The sequence below is a fragment of the Necator americanus genome, chromosome I (genome assembly GCF_031761385.1).
Source record: "Necator americanus strain Aroian chromosome I, whole genome shotgun sequence".
NCBI lineage: Eukaryota > Metazoa > Nematoda > Chromadorea > Rhabditida > Ancylostomatidae > Necator > Necator americanus.
This window is the reverse complement of record NC_087371.1, coordinates 14,836,264-14,864,006: the sequence shown is the minus strand read 5'-3', so window position 1 is coordinate 14,864,006 and position 27,743 is coordinate 14,836,264. Positions and strand designations below refer to the sequence as shown.

Here is a 27,743-nt window from a genome sequence, read left to right as displayed (position 1 = left end):
CAAAATCAGAGAATATTATTTTGTCATGTTGTAGGGGCCTGCGAATGTGTGTAGCGACATGACTAACAACATATTCGACGCCACATCACTTTTATACGCTTGTGGGAATTTGTGGAGTAACAACTAGTTATCTCCGTTCTCTTTAGGGTGAACATTACCAGGAACTCTTTAACCTTTATCTCCCCTTCTAAAGAGTTAGCATGGTGTGTGATGCATGTAAGTTTCGATCCATATTTCCATGAACATGTTGTTATTTGATTTTTCTTTAATTTCCTCTTCAATTCAGGCCAAAAGAAGCTCACCAAGATTGTTGGGATCGATCCATATCGTAATAAAGCCCATAACAAACTCAGTGGAGTCCAGAAGAGACCCCCAGCTAATCAGAATAAGCTGCTTGGGAGTGAGAAGAAGTGCGTTTAACATGGAGATTTTAAGAGGAAGTCATGCTCTTAAGAAGTGTGTTTACAGAGCAACTGTGATGAATGTGAAGTGCAAGATCTGCAAATGTGCTGTCCATCAAGTGGGTTCACATTATTGTCAGACTTGTGCCTATCAAAAGGGAATCTGCGCGATGTGCGGTAAGAGAATTATCAGTACGACGGGCCTACGGCAAAGTACTGTCTAATCGTTGTATGTATTGTGAATTTCTTTTCGTATTGCAACTAAATAATGTTACTTTTATTTCGCATACTTATTCCTCAGATTTCCAAGTTTCCGGGTTCTTGTTTACAATCTTGTATTTACATTCACGTTTTTCATGAAAGAACAAATCTCACTTCGTTATGTATAAAGTATTGTATAGGCATTCACGTCTTTATATAACAACAATGGGAACAAACTATATTATACAAGCATTACTAAACATAAATTTAGAGAATTTAGGAAGATGTTATGAAAAAGCTTCAGTATTCTGATTGAGTCCACAGCTTAAAAGTACGATCAAACGCTGATGACATCATCCATTTACCGTCTGGACTGATATCAACACACATAACCTGGAAATGCGATGTTGATTGTTAGGAAGTGTATCTACTACTTACTAACACAATAGTGGATAATACAGTTTCTTTTTCATACTGTACAGGATGAAAACGAGGGAGACATTTTCCAAAACAATTTTAATTACCGAAAAAAGAACTATCAATTTAGTAACCGGCCTTTGTATCATGTCCTTTCAACTGTCTCAATGGCTGCCATCCTGAGGTTGACCAGATCTATGAATTTACATATAATAACATGCATATCACATTTCTTTTCTTTCTTTCATTTTTTTTGATGTATAATGGAAGATAAGAACATGAACGCTAGATGTAAGATCAGTCTAGCCGTTTTGAAAAAGAAATAAAGAAAAGTGACGAAGATTACTACACTTTCAATTGAAATACAAAGCTAAACATACCTTTAATGAATTGTCGTAACTTGCTGAAACTAGGTATTGTCCTAAGTGGTCGACTTTTACTTTTGAAACAACGCTAGAGTGCGCAGGCATTGTGTACGTATTCTTTCTTATTCGTAGGTCCCATACTTTCATTGTGTTGTCGGCACTACCCGTCACCATCTCATACCTACAACAAACACAACTGATAGTTAATACAGTGCAACAGAAGATTTGTAGTAATCATCTATAAGTTTACAAAAATATCCACGAGGGAATATATCGAGTGGAAATTCCACGAAACTAACCCGTTTGGAAGCCATTCAACAGTGAAAAGCTCTTTTGTGTGGCCGTCAAGGAACATGATGCACCTGCCGGTTCGTAAATCCCACACGCGCCCATAACAATCCAATCCACCTGTGAGCGCTACTGAACCATCAGGGTGGAATGCTACATCAGCTACTGACTAAAGCGAGATTTCATAAGACGAGTTTCTTTGCGTAGTATTGACAAGATGTTCGCTAAACCACCTTTGCATGTCCTTCCTGAAACAACAAATCTTCACCAGTTTCCACATCAAACATCCGCCAAGACGAATCATAGCTGAAAGATTGTTCTAATAGAGAAAGATTGTTCTAATAGATACATCCGCCAAGACGAATCATAGCTGAAAGATTGTTCTAATGCATGATAATAATTTCGGGAGAATTGAAACTACCAAGCTGTAGCAAGATGTCGACCATTTGGGTGGAAAGCGAGTCTGGAGACTCGAGATTCATGTCTTTCTAATTCGCCTATGGGCTTTTCACTATCCAGTGACCAGAGGTAGACTGTCCCTGCAACAGAAATAACAAACCCTCTGCAACAGCTAGAGTTAAATGAATCAGTCATTCGTCTTCATGTACTCATTTTCAAGCCGTTACGTTCGTTAAAGAGTTTATTTATCAAACTGCCCATGAATATCAGCATAAGTGATAGAACAAATGTCTCTATAACTCAGGCATATTTCTCTGTACTCTCCTTTCTCCGCTTAATGCTTCCATTCCGATGAGAGGTAAACAATTAGCCATTCTATAACTGGCACAACAGTCGAGGTAGATTTACTGCCATATGATTGTTGTTTTTATGGTGAAATAAGGCAAATTTTTCCGAAATGTTGTGTTAGCAAAAACATTCTTCTAGTTTTGTAAAGCCAAGGACAAAATATGTTCTTCTTATGATTTTTTTTTGCTTTGGTTGGAGAAAAATTCTCAAATAATGTTGATAATACTCAAATAATTAATTTGTCCCGCTCTGTCTCCCTCATTCAAGCAATTTTTATTTCAGGTGCTATTAGGATTTCTATACAGTGCAGTTCTTACTTACCGTCATGTGCACAACTGGCTACGTTCACTGAAGATGGATCAGCTGATACATATGCGTGGGGATGGAATCTTGCACAACCGGCTTGTGACTGATGTCCGACATAACGTATCAATCGTTCACACGTGTCTCTCCGCCACACAGATGGTTGTCCTGACCATCCAGCAGTAACTGAAAAGATGAAATTCACAATAAATGTGCACAAATCAATTATGGTATATAACGGAAAACGGACCAATATGCTCTGAATCTGGTGAAAATTCACAGAAAGCTACAGGTCGGCTGTCTGCTACTTGAGATGCGTGGAGATTCAGTTGCTGGATCCATTTATGAGCCTCCTGACGTGCAAGCGCCTTCTCGTGGGGTGGTCGTGCAGCATTCTCACGGGCGCGCGCAAGCCTATGATAGCATGGAAAGTCGTAGGATATAGAATTTAAAAAATCCCATGACAACTTCTACACCAGAGTTTCTAATCCCACGACGAAACGACAAAAGTTTTCTGAATAGATCACAAATGTAAAACTCAAATCTACTTTTATTCACAATCTCTTGGAAGAAAAACTCGAAGTGTAGAGATAGAAGGCTATTTATTTCAGATTCTTTCCAGTCATCAAGTACAAGTTATGATTATGACGAAACCGCCACATCCCACAAAGTAAAACAGTAACGGAATGCCCACAAAGATTAGACTTGGAACGTTGCTGTTGCTCGTACATATTAATGATCTTCCAGAAGCACCAGTACTTTCTGTATCACAAGTCAGCTATTCGAGTATTTATACCACCAATAATGTGGCACTTTTTCAAATTATTTTGAACGTGGAATCATTGCTTAGTGGCCATCACAAATGGAAACTCACAATTTCCACAAAAGGACTGATAATGACTCATGAAAACCATCATCTTTTGATTCATATAAAAATATGCTCGGGAACTACATTACATATGTGGATTTATATAAAAAATATGTCCGGGAACTACATCACATATATGATTTTAAAAAAACTCCAGCAAAGCATTAATATTCAGAACCGAGCTTCCGGTCGTTTTGATCCAGCTACAACATTCTATCGGATTATTAGCGCATAAATTAAAATTCCCTTTAAACACTGCTAAAGTATCTTCTTCCTACAGAGACTTAAGAGGAAATTGAGATGAAGGGGATTAAGATGTGCGTTCCTTAAAAGATCAAAGTTCATACGCCATAGCACAATTTACACTCATGTATAAGTTAACTAATGATAAGATGTATCTTACAATTTTTTCGAATGTCCTTCGTTTAAAAACTTGACCTGTAACAACTTATACGTTCAAAAGTCGTCTAGAGAGAGGCAATGCGTATTCATTCCCGCGGTCCGACTGCACCAAGAGATGGTCTCGCAACTTTTGGAACCGTTAGCAACGTCGCCACTTCAGGGACACCCATTTACGGTATTGCCCAAGCTTTTCAAGTCGTTTTGATCCGAGTACAAAATCTATAGGTAAAGGTTGCTGACTATGCTCAGGTCAACAATAACAGCTTCTACATAATTATTTTTGTTATTCAATCACTGCCTAACTCCATGTTACTAGCGTAGTTCATCTTGGGATCAACTAAATATAGTTGATCCCAAGATGAGGTATAATTTTTAGTTTTGAATATATGAGTCCAAAAAAACTTGTATGCACACCTCTCCTTCGCTCTGCGAAGCGAAAAATCTGCAATCGCGACTCGAGCTGCTCGCAGAGCCATAGGGCCACGGTGATACCATGTTGTTGTCTCTTCGTCTGGTTTTTCCACGAAACCCTTGAAATAACAGAACATCATATGAATAATTACGACTACGCACATAAGCAATTACATCACAGGAAGTAGAAAAAGAGATAATATAGTTGTATTTACCAGAGTTAGAGGTAAATTTATCAACTTGATTATAAGAAGCGACGGAATGTCACTGATAAGTACAAAAGGATAAAAAACCTCTTCGGTGTGTAGTATAGCGGCTACTTCATCCTCTGTCATCGTGGATAGCAGAGCACGAAGGCGCTCTCTGCGATCCAGGATATCCTCTCCAAACAAACATATGGGTTGGTTTAGTTTCCTCAGTTTCAACTTCACCTTTAAAAAAGTTCAACTATAAATTTCAACGGAACTCATTTTGATAGGAAAATTTGTTGACAAAAAAACACCAACTTGTACGTCATCAGTTGGTAATGTGAGCGTTCGAGCTCTTCTTCTACGCTCGAATTCGGCCAATAGTTCAGCTTCATGTTGACTTTCTATAGGATCTGCCTCCATTCGCTCTGCTTTCTTATCTGATGCTGCTGCATTCGAATTCTCCTGAACTTTTAATATCATAATATACATTATTTAAATACTGGCTCTCTGTTAAAAGAATATAACGGAACAGGTGCTGGTGAAATTTATCTAGTGCAATCAACGACAGCATGTGGCATGTGTGCAGATTCTCACGTAGTGCTAATGAAAAAGCAATGCTGATAATTATCTGCTTTATAAAAACATGTATGTGACTGCACTCTGTCATTAACAGTCGACACCTCTCCAAACTCTTCACAAGTAATGTCCGCCACCTATAAAATTCCTCTTTCTAACACTGTCTACAGTAATAAACTCACAATTTGTAAGAGAAACAAGTGCTATAGCCCTGAGTTCCCTTAGTGTTCATCGGATATTTTTTTCTGTTACAAAACTTTTTTTTTTCATCATCGACAAATCAGTGAACTACATTTTTTTACGAGACGTTGCCACGAAGAGACTCAAACAATTACTAGTTATCCGGAAATTTCTTCTCCAAATCAAACGATTTGCATCGATAAAAATTTCTGAATGTTTTGTGGGACTTATCCTTTTTATACATAGATCCGTAGACAAATATACAACAGACAGATAACGCAAGATGAGGCCGAAAGTTCACACACCACGCATATTGATATCTGCTGCACCTCTTTGGTTAGAATGCTATCCGAAAGAGAAAATTATCATTATTGACAATTCCTTCTCGTAGTCAGGACAAGTCTACGACGATTAATGCTGAGAGGGTGAGATGCCATTTCGTGCTGCGTTGCCTTTTATTTGGAGAGCCAGAAATTTATAACTTATCATCACAGAACATCCTACTGATGTTTTCACTCTCAAGAATGACTTGAATTTAAGTAGAAAATCCATCTCAAGGTTTGTTTCAGATGTAAAATACTTCGCGTTGATCAACAACACGGTCCAGTTCATTAGTAATTATGTTCACATAATTGTAAAGCTTATGGCTAGCGCACTAACAATTATTCATAACGGATGGATCTAAGTGTGCGAACCTTAGGCTCATTGAACCAAGAAAGTATGGGTCACTATTCAGTGGAAATGAAAACATAAGGTAAACACAGATCGTTCCAAATTGTGGAGATAGATTGATTACAACAGCACATTTTAATTAACAAAAATAGAGTGAGAGAAGGGGTACAGGGGTAAAGAAAGGAGGTCGTTAGTTGTGTTTTTTCTGCTGATTTGAATTCTTTGCTAAACAAAATCATGGCTTCAGAAAAATTGAAGACTTAAATTCCTTTTACAAAAAATAGCTTCTTCATATTAAAGGTGCGCCAATAGTACCGTATATCACAGTCTCGATACTAAAATCACAATTACGATGTGCATGCAAACACTAAACTAATATCATTTCACGCTGAGAGGAAGATATACACGGATACTTCAAGGGAAGTGAAGATTTGTTTTCAAAAATGAAACGAGAATCACAGAAATTGTCACCTGGATCGCCTTCACCGCTTCCAGTGTGGCTAACGATCCAAACTTTTTGACAGCCCCTTCTTCTGTCATGTTGAAACCTGAAAGAAAACATGCGGCAACATGTTCAAACGAAAAATCCCCATGTTGGACGTGTTCAGGAGCCAGTGATACACAGCAATCAATGGGATTTCTTAATCTAGAAAGCCAACTAGTGACCCTGTAGTCTTTCCTTTGGTTTCGATATCAAAGAAAATAAAGGACGGAATCGATGTATAATTTCTCTGCAGTTATCACCCACTATGAATGAAGTCACAAATATCTAAAACGTTCCTTACGAAAGTACCAGAACCACAAACATACTTCGAAGTATTTATTTATGCTCTTCTGTACAACAATTAAAAGAGATCGAACACCAGAGAAAAAAAAAAACAATCCAAAACCATCCACTGATTTGCTTTACAGCATATTTTAATCTAATTATTGATGGCCAAGCCATGTTGTAGCAATTCATGTCGAAGATTGACCTTAAAAAGTATAAAATCGTGAGAGAAAAGATTGGAAGTGAACAAAAAAGCACAGTAAAAGCTAGATACTGTGATATAAACAGCCCTCAACCTGAAGATCTGTAAGCTTTTTCTTCAATACTGCAACTCCAGAATAAACAATGCGATCAGCTCTCAAAGCACCCGTAGCTTCAACTGTAATAGAAATGTATAGATGGCTGAATGAGTTTCTGAATACATAACCTCTTAAGAACTTACTTGTAAACCAAAACTTATTCGGTTTCCCATGCGGATCATACGGCGCTTCGTACTGTTTCTCCTCTCCTTCTTGATCCTTCAATTGTGAAAACTCGCTGCGAGGCCACTCTTTAGGGTTTGGATAGATGGTGTGCCGTAGGGCATTATCAGGATCGTATTCAAAGCCAACACCACAGGTAGGATTCCATTTTGCATGTTCTTTTCCAAAACCCTGAGAACCTCGTCATACAATAAGAATAGGTAAGATTTAAGCATAGATCCTGATGTAAAGCTGGAAAGCAGAAAATAACACACCTTCTTCGCGTAACACTTCAAGTTTATCTCTTGTCCTTTTCTAAGTTTGACTATGAGAATATCTTCATGTTGACCGTATTCATCACCAAAAGCACTGCGACTTTTCAACTGCTGGCCACAAGCCGGAAAAACCTAGAGAAATGTTGTGAAGGCAAATATTGGAAGACATAATAAACAAAAAATATCTTAATCTCAAAAATGGTAAACGCGTAGATTTGGAAGCGAAAAATCGAAATTACAAGAGAGATTTACCGTATTAACATATCTTTCTGTTTTGCACACAAGGTCAGCCGTCGTAACAGAGCGAGTTGCTTCTTCTTTACACTTCACATTCAGCTCGAATAACACCGAACAAGCATCGCAAAACTCTGTGCAGTTGCATTCCTGGAGAAGCATAGTTGAGAAAGAGCTACTCAAACGAGAAAAGTCACAAACAGGAAACAAAATATTCGTAACTGGTGATTAAAACGGACTCGAATAACGAAGTCATTTCATGTCTCATAACAATTTAATTAAACTCAATTACTCACAATGAAATTCGAATGTGATTCAGAATTGTCCGCTGCAGAGGTGAATTAAAGCCAAATAGTCCTATGCTTTCGAAAATAATACAAATATAATTGAAAACTACTGTGTACTCACCCTGGTGTAGGCCATATCATCAACTACATTGTCTGAGACAAATGGTATCAAACCCATTCGATGAGCTATGAACTCGTCGTGAAGAACGCTTGTGTTTGATTCAATCTGGACCCAATCAATCGCTATGGTGGGGACCTCAACAAAAGAAATCACAATTTTTACTCTGCACACTGCAATAGATTATTACAGCTGTAATGCATCTGAGAAAGAAAACAGATAGGAGTACTCTGTAAATTAAACAAAATTAAATGAGATTAGAGAGCTAAAAAGAAAAATAACCTGATCTGACCTCTGCAATGAAAACCCGTCGGAGCGAATTTGCAACGCTAAGATCAGTGTCTTCCAATGAAAAGCGAACTAAATCATCACTCAACTCCATGATGTTTATCGTCGGCTGATTTGCGTACGGCATCTCTAAGAGGAGTAATACCCAGGTTTGAATTATGAATATGAAAGGGAAATTGAAGGTTGAAGAGGAGAAACTGTTAAAGTGTGAAATAAGCTGTTATTTTCGAAAATATCAGTCATCAGTAAATTGACATGAAAGAAACGCCTATAACCGGAGTGGTAGTTGAACCAAAGTAATCAGAGAAAATGCATTTCACCACTCCATAGCTTACGGGCCAACGCAAAGCAAGGGAAAAAAAGGATTATAACAACATAAAATTGGCAACGCCACACAAAACCTCGACAGTTGAGCACAAAAATTCCTCTATTCCTTGATAAACAAACAATGCAAACGTTTCGCCGAAAAAAAACCTCCCAACTTGTTGCAGTTTGAATCACTAGCCAAACCCGTTCTTAAAGGGCGCAAAAGGAACTGACCCAATACAAACAAGTGTTTCCTTTAAATTATTTGTGATCATGATGACTTTAAGTTGTACCTTCGTTCAGTTTCTTTATAAAATCTTCGAGTTTTGTTTGCTTTTGAAGTGGTATCTTGGTTTTTAATGGCATTACCTATTGTTATTTCATGCATATACTGGGCTGCCCATATTTCTTGTCATTTCAGGGTTGGAAATGGAGCGCTATGATCGTGCCATTACAATCTTCTCCCCAGACGGACATCTTTTCCAGGTGGAGTATGCTCAAGAGGCGGTTAAGAAAGGTTCTACCGCAGTGAGTTGTTTCTCGTTTGGAATTTCTTTCTGAGTGTCAAGAACTCTGACATATAAGAGTTAGATTTCTTGCAATGTTCTAGAGAATAGAAGTTAAGGATTATGTTAATATCCGTTTAACTTGGTTATTTAGACTGTTCCATCGACTAGGCTACAAGAATAAAGCTAATGAAGAACCATTCTCACGATTAGTTGAAGTCTCGATTTCGTTTAGGTCGGTGTTCGTGGTAAGGATTGCATTGTAATTGGCGTTGAAAAGAAGTCAATCCCTGCCTTACAAGATGACCGCACAATCCGTAAAATTCATATGATTGATGATCACGTCATGCTTGCTTTCGCTGGTAATAAAATTTTTGTTATTGACATTAAATGTATCACCCCACGAGTCTGGAGTGGTGCAGATTTCAGGTGGGTTATGCCTATACAGGTCGTAGATTACGGAGAGGAGGGTGATTCCATCCATTTCTTCCTAATTGCCGTAAAAACGGCCAGGAAGATGCGGCGCCGCACTGGGCTGGCGCGCTCCAATCGAACTCATTGTAGGAAATAGCGCGCCGGAACGCTTGAGGCCGTATCTTCCGAGCCATTTTTTACGGCAATTAGGAAGAAATGGTTGGAATCACCCTTCTTTCCATAATTTACAACTCCGTATAGACATAACCCACCTGGAACCCCCACCACCCCAGATTCGTGGTGTGATGTCCTCAATTTAGAAGAAAGAAATTGGTGAAATTCATTTGTATATTTTAGGGCTCTCAGCTGACGCTCGTGTACTTGTTGATCGTGCTCGAATTGAATGTCAGTCGTACAAGCTCACCCTCGAGGATCCAGTTACTGTAGCCTATATCTCCAGATACATTGCTAATACTAAACAGGCTAGTTCTTGGTCACTCATATGAACATTATCATTACCTATTATATTCATTTTTAGCGTTTTACTCAATCTCCCGGCCGTCGGCCTTTTGGTATCTCTATGCTGATTGGTGGCTTCGATTTTGATGGCCATCCTCGTCTTTTTAAAACTGAGCCATCTGGAGCCTACTATGAATATCTTGTAAGTTCCTTCTGCTCCATGTACGTCTTTTTCTTTTTTTTCCTTTGTCCAGGAGAAGATCAGGTTCCTTTTTCAAGGCAAATTCAACGGGTCGTGGTGAGAAACCTGTTCGAGAATATTTGGAGGAACATTATGGTGACGACACTATCAAAGATGAAGCTTCTACTCTCAAACTGGTCGTAAAGGCCCTATCTCAAGTTAGTTAACTATCAGGATGATTTTTCTCGAGTCAAGTTTCTTTTCTTTTCTTTCTTGTATTTGAACTTTTTCTTATGAATTCTTGTACCAGATATTATTTTGCTTCATAAATCTCTTCTTGACGAGGAGAGTTGAAAGTGATGAGTTTAGTAATTACTTGTTGCTGTTGGTGGTGTCCTGAAGACGTCATTCTTGACATTTTAATTGTCAGCTTGTATCAAAAGCAGTTTTGGTTTCGCGATATCTTCATTTACTACATAGGTTTTTTTTTTTGAAAATCTGTGCTCCACATTGTGTACTTGCCCACATGAACGGTCCTGTCACAGAAAGGAGTTTCTTTAGAATATATTGTTAGAGATTCTCAGAATGCCTAATTTCATAGCGTAGTTGCGATAGGAAGGAGCCGAACTCTCCTCATGTAGAGGTATGCAGCTCAGGGGATAAGGATGCCTTCGCCAGCCCTCCAAATGTGGTCTCTTCGCCAGCCATCCAAAAATGAATAGAGTCCGGCTCCGACTGTCGCATGTATGTTCATATACGTTAAAACCTATGCAGAACTTATCAGCTATTTTCGTGAGCGACTTCTTCAAATATCTTCATATAAACCTCTGGAGAGTGGTTTTTTTCAGTCTTAAGGCGGTGAAAGTTCACACATCTTTTTCTTCTGCTCTAGTTTCATACTTTCAATGACTTGTTAGCATTTTAGGTCGTCCAATCAGGAGCACAAAACATCGAGATCGCCGTAATGAAGAGGAGTGATGTTGTAAGTTGTAATGTGCTTCAATTCGTTTATGCGTAAACTTTACAACAATCGGGAACGATGCTCTCTAAGATGTTTAGTTACCACCAGCGACAATTTCGAAATGTGTTTTCATTTACCATTTTCTACAAACTTGTAATTAATGTATCAGATTTTTTTTTAGCCTGGTGAGTGCAGTCATCGAGTTTTGACTGTTGAAGAGGTTGAGGCACTGATGAAAATAGTAGAGGAAGAGCGTGAAGCTGCCGAAGCTGAAGAAGCATCGAAAAAGAAGCCATGAACTCCTACCGGCTTATAGAGATCAGGATTTCTGTTGTTATTCGTTCAATCTTCTTTTAGCACCTAAACTTCAAACATCTTCAACATTCTAGCATTGAACATGTGACGTCTTCAATGGTAGAATGTTTTGTGCCTCAAAGCTATCTATTTATTTGCTGGAAAATATCAAATGTTCTCATTTTTATTTGTAACTAATGCGGGACCTTAATTTCTTCGAATATTCTGTATTCCCGGTAGTTTTTTGTTCAATGAGTTGTTTGATTAAGAACGCAATAAAAACAATCGGGATAGATTCATCGCCCATTTACATATCCGGTCTTCTAGGAACATGCGCAACTTCTGAACAAAAAGATGGCTCCTATAACCTACAGCGCCTGTTTGCTTCTGGTGAATTAAAGGCATCGCCCCACGAATCTGGTGGTACAGATTTCAGGTGGAGAGTTCCTATACGGGGTCGTAGATTATGGAGAGAAGGGTGATTCCGTCCAGTTCTTCCTAGCTGCCGTAAAAAATGACCCGGCAGATACGGCTTCGAGCGTTCCGGGGCGCCATTTTCTGCCAGTTCGAATGTAGCGCGCCAGCATTGTGCACGTGCCGCATCTTCTGAACCGTTCTTTTACGGCAATTAGGAAGAAATGGACGGAATCACCCTCCTCTCCATAATCTACTATCCCGTATAAGAATACTCCACCTGAGATCCGTACCACCTCAGATTCATGGGATGATGCCTTTAACCGAGAAATCTTGTTTCGAGTTGAGTCATTCGCGAATGAAATGACAAAAATTGAAAGATGTCTTACGCGACATGTCTACAAAGTAGTGGGTCTTCTGTGCAAAAGAAGGGGAAGAGGGAAGAGAGAAAAATACAGTCGCGTCAGAACAACCTGAAGATTGATACAGCTGCGCTCGCGGTAGGACGCCTGCTAGCTCAACTAGCTAGCAAAGGTACCATTTTCGCACAAAGCACAACCACTTTCGAATTGCGACATGCTTCAGATTGTTTCAACCCAACTTCGTGTAGTATGAAATTAACATGACGGCAAAAAAAAAAAAAAAACTAGCATTTATGAATGCTGTACAAGCGGACACACCAGGTAACTGCTCAACTAAAGTTTAAAGGAAACATACCACTGATCTGACGTGGTTTCCCCAAGGGTAGGCTAGAGATGGGGTCGTAGATTGCGGTATCCGTGTTGGTGCCACTCATCTCTCCTCAATCGTCGCAAAAAACGGTGCAGAAACCACTTTAGCGGTTTAGTGTCTTCTACGTCATTCTTTTTACAATGATTAGGGTGAGTTGAGCGGAACCAGCTCAGATAACGCAATTTACAACCCCTCTCGCGCTTTCTCCAGGGAAACCCAGACCATGTCAGATTCGTGGTGTGCTGCCTTCAAATTTAAAAACTCGGCTATATGATTGAGTCAGAGTAGGAACGAAAATTTCATTAGTAACCGGGATCAGTTGCAAGGAGTTATTAGATACACTTTACAACAAATATATATTACAATTTTATTCAAATAAAAGATTACTCATGGTATGAAATTAATATCTACATTACCACCGCACAATATTAACACCACTTTCTTGAGGCCGAGCTCAGCTGGTGAAACTTTTAGCAATCCTGCTAATGGCACAGCCGCCGAAGGTTCCACTCTTTGCTAAAATAGGCTTTTGCATGCAATAAATCTACCAACACTCATTGATAACGCTACTACCTTCGTCCTTGTCCATAACAGCTTTAAAGCTTCGCGGATTTCTTGATCACTCTACAGAAATTTTTAGAAACATTGCTGCAAAAAGCTTATTTATAATACCATGCAACTCACCACTGTAATGACCTTGTCCGAACTTGTTCGTTTTAAAATAGGATAGCAGTTTTCTCCCACTTTAAGCACTCGGATACCGTCTGCTATTGTATCTAGAGCATCCTTGTCCTTGGTTATCTCTCCATTTCTGAGATACTCGCTGAGTCTTTTGCCCTCAGGTTCAACAAGGAACACTAGAATGGTTATCTATGTTCTCATCGTTTGCAGTAAAGTTCATTCAGAATTCAATAAGTGCAAACCTTTAATATCTGGTCGGACTTCTGATACGTAAGCGGCTACTCCACTGGCCAACCCACCTCCACCTATGGCTACGAAAATCGCATCAGCTTCTGGGACTTGTTCGATTATTTCTGCTCCTAAGGTGCCCTAGAAATGGACAATAAACCAATCGATAAAGTCAATAAAAGCAGCGTTTCTCGACACCCGACAAAATATATGCCATATACGGGATTTTCAAGAGTTGCAGCTTTCCCTGTATTTCGTTGAAACTGGAAGTGATTTTGACAAAAAAAAATATAGGAGACGATCTTTCATCGAAAACTCACTTGTCCACATATGACATCCTGGTTATCAAAAGGTTCAATAGTGCAATATCCTAGTTCCTTTGCTAGACGGTTGCACGTATCTTCTCTGAAAATACATATAAAATTTAACGGCAGAGCTGCGGCAAAACATAGAAAGAAATAAATTCAAAAACTCTAAAGGAACTCTCCACCTTCTCTCCTAAGAAGCTGCGGAGAATGAGATCAGAGTAGTGAAGTGCTGCGGAGAGTAGCAAAAAAAAAATTGAATCTAATTTGTCCGCAAATCTATTAAAACCAATGTTAAGACCATTAGGAGGCCAAGGAAGGAAATGAAATTGATTACTATCAAAACCCTCGGGGAGCGTACTACCTGTTAGTTGCACATTTAGCTGTTAGAGATCAATGTTGGACGTGCAGCGGTGATCATAATTAAAGTTTTGACGGATGGCGCTACAATCCTGTAGCGAGTGGTACCTAGCCCTGAACATTGACGAAAGACCGTCATTATGCAGATAGATCTCGAGGAATCCAACGAAAGATTGCCTTTTCGATGAATACATGCATATTCTAGTTGTACAAGCTTTTGTTCTACTCTTATATGCCACAGTGAATTGTTATGCCGAAACATCGCCTCAGGAACAAGTGCACATCCTACAGATATATACAGTCAATGCAGCTCGTAGAAGATTCTCTCCAAGCTGAGATTAAAGGCATCGCCCCACGAATCTCGGGTAGTGCGGATATCAGGTGGGTTATGCCTATACGGGATAGTAGATTATGGGGAGGAGGGTGATTCCGTCCATTTCTTTCTAACTGCCGTAAAAAACGGACTGAAGAAGCGGCGCGTACACAAGGCTGGCGCGCTCTAATTGAACTCGTAGAAAATAGCGCGCCGGAACTCTCGAAGCCACATCTTCCGAGCCGTTTTTTACGGCAACAAGGAATAAATGGACGAAATCACCCCCATGTCCATCATCTATGACCCCGTATAGGCATAACCCACCTGAAACCCGCGTCACCCCAGATTCGTGGGGTGATGCCTTTAATTTCGCATAGACATGACATTGAGAACAGCCTACTCGGGTAATTTATGCGAGGAAGATGACAGGATCGAATCAATCTTAGGCTGAACACTACTGCTGACGTTGTTTCCCAGCCATTGAAGCTGCGCAAATTCCTGTCAATTGCTCCAGACCACCGATGAATCAGAATCGACCATATTTCATTAATGTAGCCTCTTACAGACATAGAGTCGGTGTGGAATGTGCTCAGCCAGATCAGTTCAAAGTATGTTTCTCTGCTTCATACACACACCTCTTCACCCCTGCCTATTCGAAGGCGCAATTGAACAAATCCGTGCGAACTGCAACCCTTAGAAGGCGAAATCTGAAAAACATCCAACCTGCTTTTTATTGTCGGTTCGCACAGCTCCAGCAATGCGCCGTAACCTTTCATCGCGTCCATCTTGGAGGGAGGCGCATTCTTTGGAACAGCCACACGACACGGCAGTTCCGCTTGTGCTGCAGCCCAAGCTAAGCCCTGGCCATGATTTCCAGATGAGTGAGTCACCTTAATCAAAATTCCAGAAATAGTGGAAAGAACGAACAGATAAACAAAAAACAGTCGATGAAAAACAGACTCACAACTCCGAGCGCATTTTCTTCGTCCTTTAGTTTCTGGACGGCGTTTAAAGCACCCCTCGCTTTGAAACTCCCAGTTTTTTGGAGATGCTCACATTTCATAAACACTTTACATCCTGAACAAATCAACAAGCTAACATACCCCTAGATTTACAAAGATCACAGAGTTTCAAACTATCTGAATCTGTCTTGAATTCAGGATTATTTATTTATTTATTATTTATCCAGAAAAAGTGGGAAGAGCTGACACAACAGTTGCTTGGCAATTTTGGCGTTTTTAAAGATCTTTACAAGTTCGGTGAATTGAATCCTAACCAGCTATCTTGTCTATGCTCTCACAGGTGATAACAGGCGTTTTATGGATCCTTCCACTAAAGCGCTGGAGCGCCTTGTGAACCTCTTCGGCGCACACCAGCATTTCTGAAAAAGAAAAAAATCTGTTGAGAATGGAATCACGGCAAATTTCCTAACATGATTACTTCCCAACTAATTCAAACCCGTTTTTTTTTCATGGTTATGGTGTATAACATGTGCAAAGACGTCCATATAAGACGTTAATCGTTCTCGTCGTTAGACCACTATTGGGGAAATTGGGGAAAGTGTAGTTGGGGGCACTCAGTGGCGCCCTTATTTATCGAAGTAAATAACCAAATGAATCGGGGCCCTAAGGACTAAGCATTAGTCCTAGAGGATGTATGCCACATAAACAGAAGTCACTAAGAGAAAAAAGTAAGTTAGAGCCTCGCAAAATAAGGGCGCTACTGAGTCGTCCCTCCCCACCTCAACTACATTTTTCCCAATGAAATGGTCTAACGACGAGAACGATTAACGTCTTCTATGGACGTCTTTGCAACTGTTGTGCACCATAACCTGTTTCGCGCTCTGAGTGCAGCTGACACAGTTGAAGTTCCCTCCACGAATGACGCTAAATACAGTAGGAAATCAGTTTGATTTGGGTGCGTCAGGGTGCCTCCCTCAACTACATTTTACCTGAGATAAACTGTTGCGGACATATGCAATCATGAGGAAATAGCGTACAATCACGAAAAAAAACATCTAGAAACCGTTTTACTTCGTTCGCTTCGTTGCATCATAGATCACATTTTAGTGAGACTTTACCTCAACCTCAGGAACTTCCCTAACTAGTTATCGTGTCGCACAATCACGCCGGTTCAAAGTCAGCACAACGAAATGGAGGTTTGTAAATGTTGGAGCGTGCGTAAATAGATCAGCATATTCAGCTACTCAACGCGAACGAATTTATTGATATGTCCACTGATCTTTACAAGTTCAGTATGAGACCATGTGAGCGTTTTTCGGAGCAAAGGAAAAAAAAAGGACGTGGTTTACGAAAAAAAAGTAGGAGCAACGGAGAAAACGTGCAATTACATGGAGAATTTCTGGAATCAGTACCGAAAAAAAGCCACGAAAATATAGCCGACACCGAATGGGTTCAAAAAGAGAGCGCAGAACTTGTACAACTATAGTAGGGTCAAAACGACACGAAGCACGTACGTAATTGCGTACGCTGCTTCTCTCAAGGCGCTTTGGTGGAGCGTAGCGGCTAGGAGCTTGGTGAAAGCCCTACTGGCACCAACCATGGCTGGAGTTTGCAACGGTATCACCTCGGTTCCACTGCTGCCTCCACTGCGCCGTTTCAAGCGCGTATCCACCGCAATTACACTCATGATTCATGTCGTTTTGACCCGACTATACACACTTCACTTGACATACAAATTGGTCTGCGCTGCAGTGATAGAAGGCGTATCGCGCTCACATGGTTGAACATATTTGCCACTGACTACATGTGAAATGAACAAAACAGCTGGCATGCAACTACGCGTAAAATCACTGGGTTGAACTAACGATTACCAATGAGGTCCATATCCTTCACATTTTTTGTCGAATGCTTTGGGATTTGTCTTGATGTCTCCACGTATTTTTAAATTAACGCAATGTTGCACTTATCATGCGTGATGGTTGTCTCGTAAAGCTTTTTGATAACGCAAGACGACTGCTGCATAAGCCCTTCGACCTCACCTAACCACGGGTTCACTGTGATCGCTGCATTTAGTGCATAAGATGTCTTATTTGGATTCTGGTCTTATTTTTTCTTTAGATGGAAAAAGCGTGGATGTAGCTTCGATACGCTGCGATAGCAGTATCAACCTATTCATACCTGATAAGGCGTTACAACCATTCAAAAAATTAACTAGAGAGGCACAGTGGAACATTTTTGGTGCCATTCTTGGCTGTTCTGATACTAGCTCTAAGAGTATAAATTAAGATAATGCGGCAGGATCTGAGTGAACTTAACAAGTACCCTCTTGCTTTTGCAAGTCCCTGTGAGAATTGTGTGATAAGATCGCTAGTGAGTAAAGCTTATGAAAAACGCCGAACAATCACTAAAAACCAAAGCCAAACCTTTGTCATAAGCAGTGTAAAGAAAGAAGTCGGCTACCACAGTTGCACAAGAGATTCCGTAGCGAATGCATACGGCAATGTCGCGACTCTCTAGAGAACTGTATGCCGTGACAAAATAAATGAAATACAGATAAGATCCCCCCTCAAAATGCACCTATTATTAAACGATGAATCGAATGAAAAGTTTCTGTAATCGGGTCAAAACGACGTGAATGTCACGTTAAGGACATGGTCATGAATCACGACTGTAGTTGTGGTGCATTTGCGTACCCTCTCGAAACGGCGCGGTGGAGGCAGCAGTTGGAACCGATGTGGGACTGTCGCGAACTGAAGCGATGCGTAGTACCAGCAAGGGTTTCACTACGCTCCACCAAAGGCGCCTGGAGAGAAGCTGCGTACGCAATTGCGTACGTGCTTCACGTCGTTGTGACCCGACTGTAGGTGCACATACGCGCCCCACGTGTTTGTAGTTAGTCAAACTGTGGACAGGGCAATTAAAAATCCTCATTTGAGAATGCAATATTTCTGATACGTTTTCATTTTGAAAACAGTATTCTTACGGCCATTTTATTTCAAGGAAAGGAGTAAATTTTTCAAATTCTGCCTTCAGAGGAACCACTTTTTAAGGTCTAGTTGCTCCTAGTTTGGAGAAGCAAACGAAAAATTAAGGTTTAGACAGTCTTTGATGGTCAATTTTAATCTTTTGAAGTTTTATCTCTAGCTTGTCAGAGATGATAATTGAATTAAATTGCTTAATCAATACAATTTATTACGTTAACAGAAGAATATGAGAATTTGAGAAAACACGGAGCTTCATTTAAAAGAATGAAAAGACAGCAGAACAGTGACGAACTAGCAGCAATCCTCTAGGTCAAACTTCCTGAAGTAAAAATACCTAATAAAACACACTTACACTGTGGCAAGTTATCGCATTCGGTTTATTTGTCTGCTGGAATCGATCTCTTCAGAGCGCTTGTACAAAGAAACGCCTCTCTCTAAACCCTCCAAGCCTAGAGAGAGTTTGGTCGATCGGACCAGCGACCAATACGGGTCGGTGATGAATGCTGTGCGGAGACTAACGCCCAGCGTTGGTTTTAACCCAGTATCTCAAGGTACTAAGGGCGTCTGACCTTCCACTTGTGGTTGTGTCAAAAACCTCAATTTTTGGAACGCCTTCTCGGGGTATCCGGGAGGGCAACAAGAAGTTAGATTTGACATTGTTGGAGCAGTTCTACGTTCCTTCTTTTCATTCGAGTAAGTACTCTCTGAACTGAACAGTTTTTTTTCTTTTGTAAGCGTAAAAGCACTGCTTGGAATCTCTACTACTAAATTATTTGCAATCTCTGAAAAAATAGCCTCAAAAATTAAGAATTCGTGGTTATCACAACAACTACTAGTATTTTTTTCTTCTCATTAAAAGAATTCAATTAAAAAAAAAACAATTTCTTAATGCTGAAACGGCTGCAGATCCAAAATGAATTTATACTAATTTATCTACGACAGCAAAACAAATTTGACTCTTAGTATTATTTTTAACACTTTTTTCACACACTATATAGAAAGAGTAGGAAAAACGAAAGAAAGAGATTGAAGTCACACCGGATTTTTGTTGAAATGTTTTTGTGAAGCGAATTTCAGTGCTCAGGTCCTCCTGTTACTTGAGTAGTTGGTTATTTTTTCCTTTAAGAAATGTAGACTTTTCATGCAATACAATCAAAAAACTAGCGACAAATCTTCACTGAAAGTTTCGAGTTGATTGTGTGGCTACTGTTGGCTAAATATTTCCCCTTGGCTAATTTGCCCACTCGGATACCCCGAAAAGGCGATCCAAAACTTAAGGTTACTGACACAACCGCAAGCGGTAGGTCAGAAGCCCACAGTACCTTGAGATACTGTGTTAAAACCGAAGATTTCGGCAGCAAACAGTGCGTGGCTCACGTGCCACCGAATTGTGTGTTGGCGAGACCGCGAAGTCTCTCTAGCCGTGGAGACTCCAGAGGGAGAGAGAGGTAGGACTTTCGCAAAAACTCAACTTTCGGTAAAATGTAGTTGGGGCACTCAGTGGCGCCCCTATTTCTGGAAGGAAATAATTAAATCAGTCGGGGCCCTAGGACCTAACCATTAGTCTTAGAGGTCTACGGCATGTAAGCTAAAATTACTAAGAGGAAAAAAGTAAGAAAGAGCGACCAGAAATACGGGCGCCACTGAGTGCTTCATACTCTGTTAAATGTTGCTGTCGTTATTTTGCTAATGATGTGTACTTGAAACAGGAACCGGAAACAACAAACTAAGCTTTACTTCTAGACTAGAAGTTTGATTTTAGCAGTATTTCGTGAAATTTTAGAAGAGTTATTCTGACTGGGGCCGCGTATGCGAGTCTGACTGCTACCTGCTCAAGCTGGCTCAGCTTGTACTAAACGCAACCAGACGTTTGAGCATATGATCGGGTACGTAAGAGCCAAATAAGTTGCACGGTAGTAAGTGCAATAGGGGGAGCCGAGCCCTTCTCAGGTGAAAAGGGTCTAGCTCAGGGGTGCAGATCAAGTGAAGGGAGTTCTTTCGCCAACCGTTCAAAAGTGAAGGGCTCACACCGAAAAAAAGAGGTCAAATGATTAAATTGAGAGTATGAAAGTATGAAAGCTTTGGTAACAAGGCTCCGTTTCGTCACGCTGAACTGGCAGACAGCGTTTGAGGACGCTCCCTGTTTATGGATAACTTAAGTGCACAGGATATTAAACAGCGGTGAATGGACGAGTTTTGTGCGAGTCCCTGCCGAAAATTGAGAAAATAGAACAGAGCTATGTTCAAGGACGACAAGCTAAGCGAGGATGCGGGTCGGCGGTAATATCAGTTCGCATGAGTAGTTGTGATTGCTAAAAAAAAAAAAACTAGTCACGAAACCTCCTCATCCTCCAATTCACGATGTGACTGTACGTTGACTTCAAAAGTCTTTCTCTTTTCTGTTGCACTCACGGATACCCCGAGAAGGCGATCCAAAAATTATGGTTCTTGACACAACCACAGGTGGTGGGTCAGACTCCCAAAGTACCTTGAGGTACTGGGTTAAAACCAACTAATTTAGACCACACAGACCTGAATAAAACCATTGCATCGAATTGTTCATAGGTGAGAGCGGCGAATTCTCTCTCGCTGTAGAGAATCCAGAGAAAGTGTTCGCTGAAATATCGCTAGAAAAGATTGATTCTGATAAGCACAACTACTGAAAGAAGTATGCTTATCATCATACTTCTTCCAGCAATATTGCTCCTATCGTGCTGCCATCAAGAACTTTTGTTGTTCAACCCCGTTGATACTATTTTGCAAAGGTAATGTGCTTGAAGCATTACTGCACAACCAAAAATCTCAGCTACAGCAGAACTCATATTTTAACACTACTCCCTGAACCTTGACTGTTACTGTAGTTGGTGAGATTCCACCACTTAGTTTTTTCCCCTTTATAAATTGTCCATTTTTAAGGTAACGAGAATTGAGACCTGAATTGAGGATGAAGGTATTCGAAAGGTTTCCACCCAAATGTAGAAAACAGATAAGTCAGAAGTAGCGGAGCAATTTACCAGCAGCGAAGAAACTCGTTACACTCATGGGACGGACAGGTCAAAACCTTGTATTAGAGATGAAACCATGCGATAAAGCAACAGGAAGAGTACCCACTTTACGAAGTTTTGTTCCGGCATACTGAATGGTGTAACGAGTTGTACCGTCTGGTAACTCGATCGGTCCACTGCTCCTGATCTAGCTCTATCTTTTCTATGTCATCGTAGAGGTGCTCCATTGTGCCAAACTCCGTTTGCGCTCACTACGTTCTAGTCCTCACCTACTGCTGAAAAGAAACAGAATCGAAAATTTCCATGAATTACTGCCTTCAGAGATTATCGTAATCACTGTATCAATAGCAAAGAAATAGAAGAAGTGAAACGGTCTTGTAAAATGGAAATTAGAGACGTTTACGGAAATGTTCACGTACGTTGATCACGCCACCAAACAGTCACTCTATTGCAAAGCTATACGCGTAGAGCATAACAGGATGTGTTTCTGCTCGACAAACTCTTAGGGCGTTTAAAATACTGGCACAATAATCTGGAAATGTTGGTTGAGTGTTGGAACGAATACAGCAGTTCTCACCTTCTGTTATCCAGTGTAATCGCTGGGATGCAACTCAGTGGAGGTTAGATGGGTAATTGTGGTCTTTGTCTCGTTACGATGGATGACTCCGATCAATCGCTGCTTTTCAACCATCAGGCCACTAAATTGCTCAATCTGACCAATAGTGCCACATATGTATCTTACGAGCATTATAGAACGACTAACGAAAAAGAAACTATGCTAGATATCATACACGCACACGAACAATCGTGTACGTATTATCGTGCGGCTTCAGCTGACTTTTTTGTTAGTTGATTACGGAAGGTCCTTCCAGTCTCGCGACACCTACCGGGAAAGCTGTAGTGGAGGGGGTGGAGAGTGCACTCTATCGCGCTCCTATTCCTGGGAGTGAATTACTAAGTTAGTCAGCGCCTAAAAACCTAAACACTAATGTTAGAAGCTGCTACAGCTACTACATGTGGGCCGGAGATAATAAGAGAAAAAGGAAGACAGAGCTTCCAGAAATAAGATTGCGTTTTAGTACTACTTCTCCCGACTACATTTTCTCCTCTTTACCATTCTGAGAATAGGCAGAACGAAAACTACTCTTAAGATTTAAAAATAGATCTGTTAATCCTACTCTAGTAATAATTCATCCATCTTAGTAAATCCCCCTAGTTTTGCCGTTCTAAAGAAACTCTCTGAGTAACTACAATAGTATCAAATCGCATATTTAATGTCACGAACGATGCCGAACTGAACAGTCTGGCAGAAGGAGAATAAATACGGTAAATAAGAAACTCATTGTTACACTAGATACAGGTGAAACAAAAGGAAAAAAAGAAGGGAGAAGAAAAAAGAGCCACAAACAACCAAAGGATATCGCGCAGGAGTACAACAGTAAAGAAGGAGCATGCTGCGGCTCGGATGTGAGCCGAAATGGATGACCGGCAGATACACAGCGCTGTCAATAAGTCAAAAATGAGCGGGCACAAACAAATGGCTCCCACCGCGCAGTGATACGGTAGAAACAAGTGCAGTGAAATATGACACGTCCCAACCTACGTGAATAAGCACTTCTTAGGAAAGACTCAGCGGCCACTGGTCAGTTCTTGCGAGACTTATTACTTTGCTTGTGGCAACATAAAATGAGCAACTCAAGGCGGTTTTCCCCTTCTTACTCTCGACGCCCTTGTGATCTTCCGAAAGATTTTTTCCGTAGGAGTGAATATAACATGAGGTAATGAATGCATACATACTCGCGTAGGTTATTTGTGTCCTACAGGTAGAAATCACGCCGAAAGATCTCGCACGTCGTTCCAGAAGGCAATACTATACAGTGAACCATACTCAGGCAAAAGTTGGCACACAAACTTCAAAACACTCAAAAGTCAACTTCAGCTTTACTACTATTCATTACTTATTACATTACTTTGCTTTGACGGTAATTCTTTGTAATCGTTTTCAGGTTCCGTTGAAATAATAATCGCATTCCACAGAGTGTGAATTTCACCAAAGTGATAAGAATTATGTGGAGTCACGACTCCAAGGTATCACGACTCCAAGGTATCACGACTTCAAGGTAGTAGCTACTCTGAGCTGTATATTTCACAGCTGAGACCCTCACCGGAATTGAGTTTGTTATGTTTTTGCGGAAGGTTCTACCTCGATACCACAAGCGGTTGCTATTGACAACCGCCGGCGCATTGGCGTAAGTGGTGCCGTGAATTTCCTTCTGGATCACACGTTTTCATAGGAACCTCTTCAGTTTGCACGTTCCTTTCTTTCGGAACTCTTTTGACATTTTCCACTGTTATTTGTGTAGCTGTTTAGCTTGCTAATTCAAACACACCCAAACGAAGCGCCATGAAAAATGCGAGAATTGAAGCTGAGCTAAGTGCAACACGTGTAGAAAAAGCAAGTATGGGGTTGACAGATCTCACCACTTACTAAACTTGTAATACTGACTGAACACTAGAGTTTTAAATCCTCTGTTCATTAAAAACCCTAACTCTTTAGCGACCACTCATTACAGGCAACGTTCTGCCCGCTCTTTCCGTCGTTCGAATTCACTGGCACATTCCTCTGTCTGCATTACATAATAAATATTCCACTGAACCACCGTCTCGGTCAGTTCGAGTATTGTTTCCTTTTGTTATCCAAGCATTGGATATCTTCAGCAATTATTGAGAGCAAGTTAACTTCAGGAAGAAATGGCTGACGAAATTCTGAATAAGGCAGGTATCCACATCGACGAGATGAATCGCATACGGTTGATGGATCCAGGTATGAACGCAAAGTCGGGGTTTGAAACGACATGAACCACGGTGTAGTTGCACGAGAGGTCGCGCCGGAGCAACGCGGTTTTTGAGCGCTCACAGGTGATCTGCGAGCGGTCTGCCGGGCAATTTGCCAACTTTTGCCAAGTGAAGTCACCTGACCGCAATTTTTTATTTGCTTCCATTGTTTTTGCTTTTATTTTTTGCTTCTAGATATCTACATTGTATTTGTATTGTTGTGAAGTTATTGTATTTCTTTTGTTCATGTTTTGCAGTTGAAATTTGGTTCAAAACTGTATTTATTTCATGTTAATGTTTCTTTTTGTTTCTTTGCCTACTTTACTTTCCTTGCAAAGAGGAAGAACATTAACATGGAAGTAAATACATGAACAGAAACAATACAATGACTTAGGAACAATACAGATGCAATATTGATCTCTATAACAAAAGCAAACATAGCGAACATAAGAAAGGTACGAAAAGAAGAAATATAAATGACAAGTAATTCGGAAAGAAAAGAAGAAAATGAAAACAAACAAAAAATTACGGTCAATATCGATATGGGTGACGTCAGTTGACAAAATTTGGCAAATTGAAATTGACAATTTATGCAGCTTTATCTTATCATACTAAGATGTTACCCTTAGCGTTGATTAATTTGATGGTGATGTATGGTCAGCGCCGAAAATTCTCAACAAGGTGGGCACGAACCGCCTTCGACTTGAGCAGTGCCAAATGAAGGAAATGTACCAATCAGAAAAAGGCCGTAGAGCCCGAAAGACGAGCCGTGGGCACATTGTTGAATCCATTCGGCGTTGAGTTCATATAGTAGGGTCAAAACGACATGAAGCACGTACGCAATTGCGTACGCGGCTTCTCCCGAGGCGCTTCGGTGGAGCGTAGCGGCTAGGAGCGTGTTGAAACCCTTGCTGGCACTATCCATCGCTGCACTTTGCGAAGGTCCCACCTTAGCTCCAACTGCTGCCTCCACCGCGCCGTTTCGAGCGCGTACGCAAATGCACCGCAACTACACTCGTGATTCCCGTCGTTTTGACCCGACTATACATATGTTAGTGACTAGCGTACAACCAGAACAATACTCAAACAAGCCAGCAGATCTGTTCAGTTTTTTTTCTAGTACCCATTTCTCGGACTCAATCGTCTGTAAATGAACGCAACTCAGTTCTTTTGAGCAGGTGATAGAGCTCAGGTTATCCTCAGCTGCCGCCTTTTATAGAAATAAATGGAAAGTAATTGTTCTGCAAGAGTTCGAGTACAATAAACGTTGGCATAGTAAGATGTTGATTTTTAATAAGCTGTACACAAAGTTGTTAAATAATTTCACTGATATTTTTTTTAAAATATTTTTAAAAAGGTTACAAAAAAACCGTCTTCTTCAGAGCCTGAAATGGTGAATTCAATTCACAATCTAAACGACCATATCTCTCCACAACTAAACAGACAAACTCTAAGCCTGCTTTTTCAACCACTGACGTAGCGACTGCTCACCGTGGATCGGAGACGCCTAGACTGCTGACTGATCGATCACGAGAGCGAATGGTTCGAATGCCTCATTTGGATCAGAAGAGCCATCCGAGACATGTTTCGAGTCCCCACGTTATCGAGACAGATCCCCCTTTGCGGTTCATTTTAGGGCTTTGATCCAAAATGGCTCCGGCCATTTTCCAGCCAACATTTTAGATTCGTGTGCCAAGGTTTGGACACTGATTTCAAAATCGGCTCCGTCTTGTTTTTTTTTGTTCTGTGGCGCCTAAAAATGTCCATTTCCTACTTACCTACATTTACTTATTACATATTTATTTACCTATTACCTATTTATTTATTTACTTATTTATAACATATTTTGTCCATTCATGAGCTTTTTGATGCGAATACATAGCAGTCGCGCCGTTTCACCAACACATTCCACTCGCACCTGATTACATCGGAGCAGTCTCCTGGTCTATCTGCGCAACAAATAATACAGTTCGATGTTGTACAGATGGTATCGTACAAGCGATTCCGAACTAGCTGACGTTTCGAATTGTTCGGAGGTATTTCAACGACAGAAACTGAGCTACCTAAGCCTGCACTCCTCAGACACCGCCCAATGGCAATTGTGTAATTGTTCTGTTTTCCCGTTACTTAGAATCCGTTTCGTATCTAAATATTAAAATGTTTTGCGACAACAAACCAAATATCCTAAAAGAATCTAGTGCTACTCTGCTTAAAGAAGTACTAATTTTGTTTTGTGGAGAAGCGTAAAGTCAAACGAAGGGGTATACAGTGGAGGAATCATGGATCTTCAAAAGTAGAGGTTGCCCTTCTCGTTTCAGAGATTTCCGACACGCTTGGAGATCTGCGAACCAATTCCCGTGATTTCGCTGCACAAATGACATCGTTTCGAACAACAACCGAAGGCCTTCTCAAAGCATTTGAAGAGGTGAAGCGCTTGAAAAGGAACGATCACAATATGGAACTACAACCATTTTTACCGAAATTTCAGCTGGCCACTCTGGTCGAAGCGGAGAAGCTTCGAGCGATGGCCGCCAGAAGTGCGTTTCAGTCAGTGGACAAAACGAGATCTTCGGACTCTCAACAGCTGCAAGTAATTTTAATTTTATTTATTACTAGTAGTTTTTATTAAATGATTTTCAGAAGTGTTGAGATTCCCTTGCAGATTGTTATTCGAGAAAGGCAGGTGGAACTCGAGAGGCTGCGCGTCGAATTGGCGTCTCTGCAAGCCGTTGAACAGGAACAGAAGGACGTCATGCAACAGATTATACACGGCTGACTGGTGGGTGGTGTTCCGTAACCGACGCTGTGAATCCGCATTTTTTTGTAGTTGAAATTTTAACATGTTCACAGTAAGTGTCGTGGTCGTCCTAATCCTACTGCGGTTCGTTTATTTGTGTTTATGCACATGCATTCGCTCATGGTTGAACTTTTTAAACGGCGGCTTGTGGACCACAGCTGGAGTAGGACGATCTCGACTTCACACGCACGTTGCCTTTGTTCAGCATTGAAGCTGCAGACGACCTCATTCTGTACAAAAGCGCTGTTCATTTGGTGTGAGATTATTCCAATCCCGTTAGTCTCCGCAGCAATAGTGATATGCGTGCTGCAGTTATAAGAGATCATAGGCTTCGTTGGATTTTCACAGAAACTGTGTGTTTTGTTGGATGAGCTTTAAATTACATCCACTCGTCCTCCACCTCCCAAAATAGTAAGTTGGATAATCTCGTGTCATTTTATCAAATTCTGTTTCATCAATTCTATCATTTTTCATTTCTATCAAGTTCTTTTGTAGTCTTGTACCTTGTAGACTCACATGAATCTTTTTATATATCTATGTGCACACAATCGG

At 40.6% G+C, this 27,743-nt stretch overlaps 6 protein-coding genes across 7 annotated transcripts; 3 read left to right on the top strand and 3 right to left on the bottom strand.

Annotated features, from left to right (window-relative positions):
• Window positions 1–200: 200 nt before the first annotated feature.
• Window positions 201–625, top strand: RB195_005581 (uncharacterized protein; the record flags this gene model as incomplete). The annotated part of the gene is made up of 3 exons (XM_013443449.2): window positions 201–216; window positions 287–410; window positions 469–625. 3 exons carry the CDS (start codon window positions 201–203, stop codon window positions 623–625), a joined length of 297 nt encoding a protein of 98 aa, XP_013298903.2.
• Window positions 626–902: 277 nt separating this feature from the next.
• On the bottom strand, window positions 903–6,562 carry RB195_005580 (uncharacterized protein; the record flags this gene model as incomplete). Its single annotated transcript, XM_013443448.2, has 12 exons — window positions 903–995; window positions 1,158–1,214; window positions 1,400–1,565; window positions 1,684–1,841; window positions 1,906–1,978; window positions 2,094–2,211; window positions 2,741–2,908; window positions 2,973–3,136; window positions 4,407–4,522; window positions 4,697–4,834; window positions 4,910–5,056; window positions 6,494–6,562. 12 exons carry the CDS (start codon window positions 6,560–6,562, stop codon window positions 903–905), a joined length of 1,467 nt encoding a protein of 488 aa, XP_013298902.2.
• A 383-nt stretch (window positions 6,563–6,945) lies between these two features.
• On the bottom strand, window positions 6,946–8,581 carry RB195_005579 (uncharacterized protein; the record flags this gene model as incomplete). Its single annotated transcript, XM_013443447.1, has 7 exons — window positions 6,946–6,996; window positions 7,088–7,170; window positions 7,234–7,444; window positions 7,528–7,659; window positions 7,780–7,911; window positions 8,170–8,304; window positions 8,459–8,581. The coding sequence occupies 7 exons, from the start codon at window positions 8,579–8,581 to the stop codon at window positions 6,946–6,948; spliced, it is 867 nt and encodes a 288-aa protein (XP_013298901.1).
• Window positions 8,582–9,189: 608 nt separating this feature from the next.
• On the top strand, window positions 9,190–11,579 carry RB195_005578 (uncharacterized protein; the record flags this gene model as incomplete). Its single annotated transcript, XM_064178173.1, has 7 exons — window positions 9,190–9,288; window positions 9,502–9,628; window positions 10,038–10,162; window positions 10,219–10,341; window positions 10,419–10,538; window positions 11,246–11,302; window positions 11,463–11,579. 7 exons carry the CDS (start codon window positions 9,190–9,192, stop codon window positions 11,577–11,579), a joined length of 768 nt encoding a protein of 255 aa, XP_064035250.1.
• Window positions 11,580–13,108: 1,529 nt separating this feature from the next.
• On the bottom strand, window positions 13,109–21,688 carry RB195_005577 (uncharacterized protein; the record flags this gene model as incomplete). Of its 2 annotated transcripts, XM_064178172.1 has the most annotated exons (12): window positions 13,109–13,237; window positions 13,295–13,345; window positions 13,406–13,578; window positions 13,645–13,771; window positions 13,951–14,035; window positions 15,332–15,498; window positions 15,573–15,685; window positions 15,885–15,934; window positions 15,982–15,989; window positions 18,907–18,955; window positions 21,087–21,170; window positions 21,666–21,688. In XM_064178172.1, the coding sequence occupies 12 exons, from the start codon at window positions 21,686–21,688 to the stop codon at window positions 13,109–13,111; spliced, it is 1,059 nt and encodes a 352-aa protein (XP_064035248.1). The 2 variants fall into 2 exon arrangements, with proteins under 2 accessions (XP_064035248.1, XP_064035249.1); XM_064178171.1 differs by lacking the exons at window positions 18,907–18,955; window positions 21,666–21,688 and adding an exon at window positions 21,283–21,376 and having other exon boundaries at window positions 15,885–15,989.
• Window positions 21,689–24,310: 2,622 nt separating this feature from the next.
• On the top strand, window positions 24,311–27,170 carry RB195_005576 (uncharacterized protein; the record flags this gene model as incomplete). The annotated part of the gene is made up of 4 exons (XM_013443444.2): window positions 24,311–24,383; window positions 26,713–26,819; window positions 26,883–26,984; window positions 27,057–27,170. The coding sequence occupies 4 exons, from the start codon at window positions 24,311–24,313 to the stop codon at window positions 27,168–27,170; spliced, it is 396 nt and encodes a 131-aa protein (XP_013298898.2).
• Window positions 27,171–27,743: the final 573 nt, after the last annotated feature.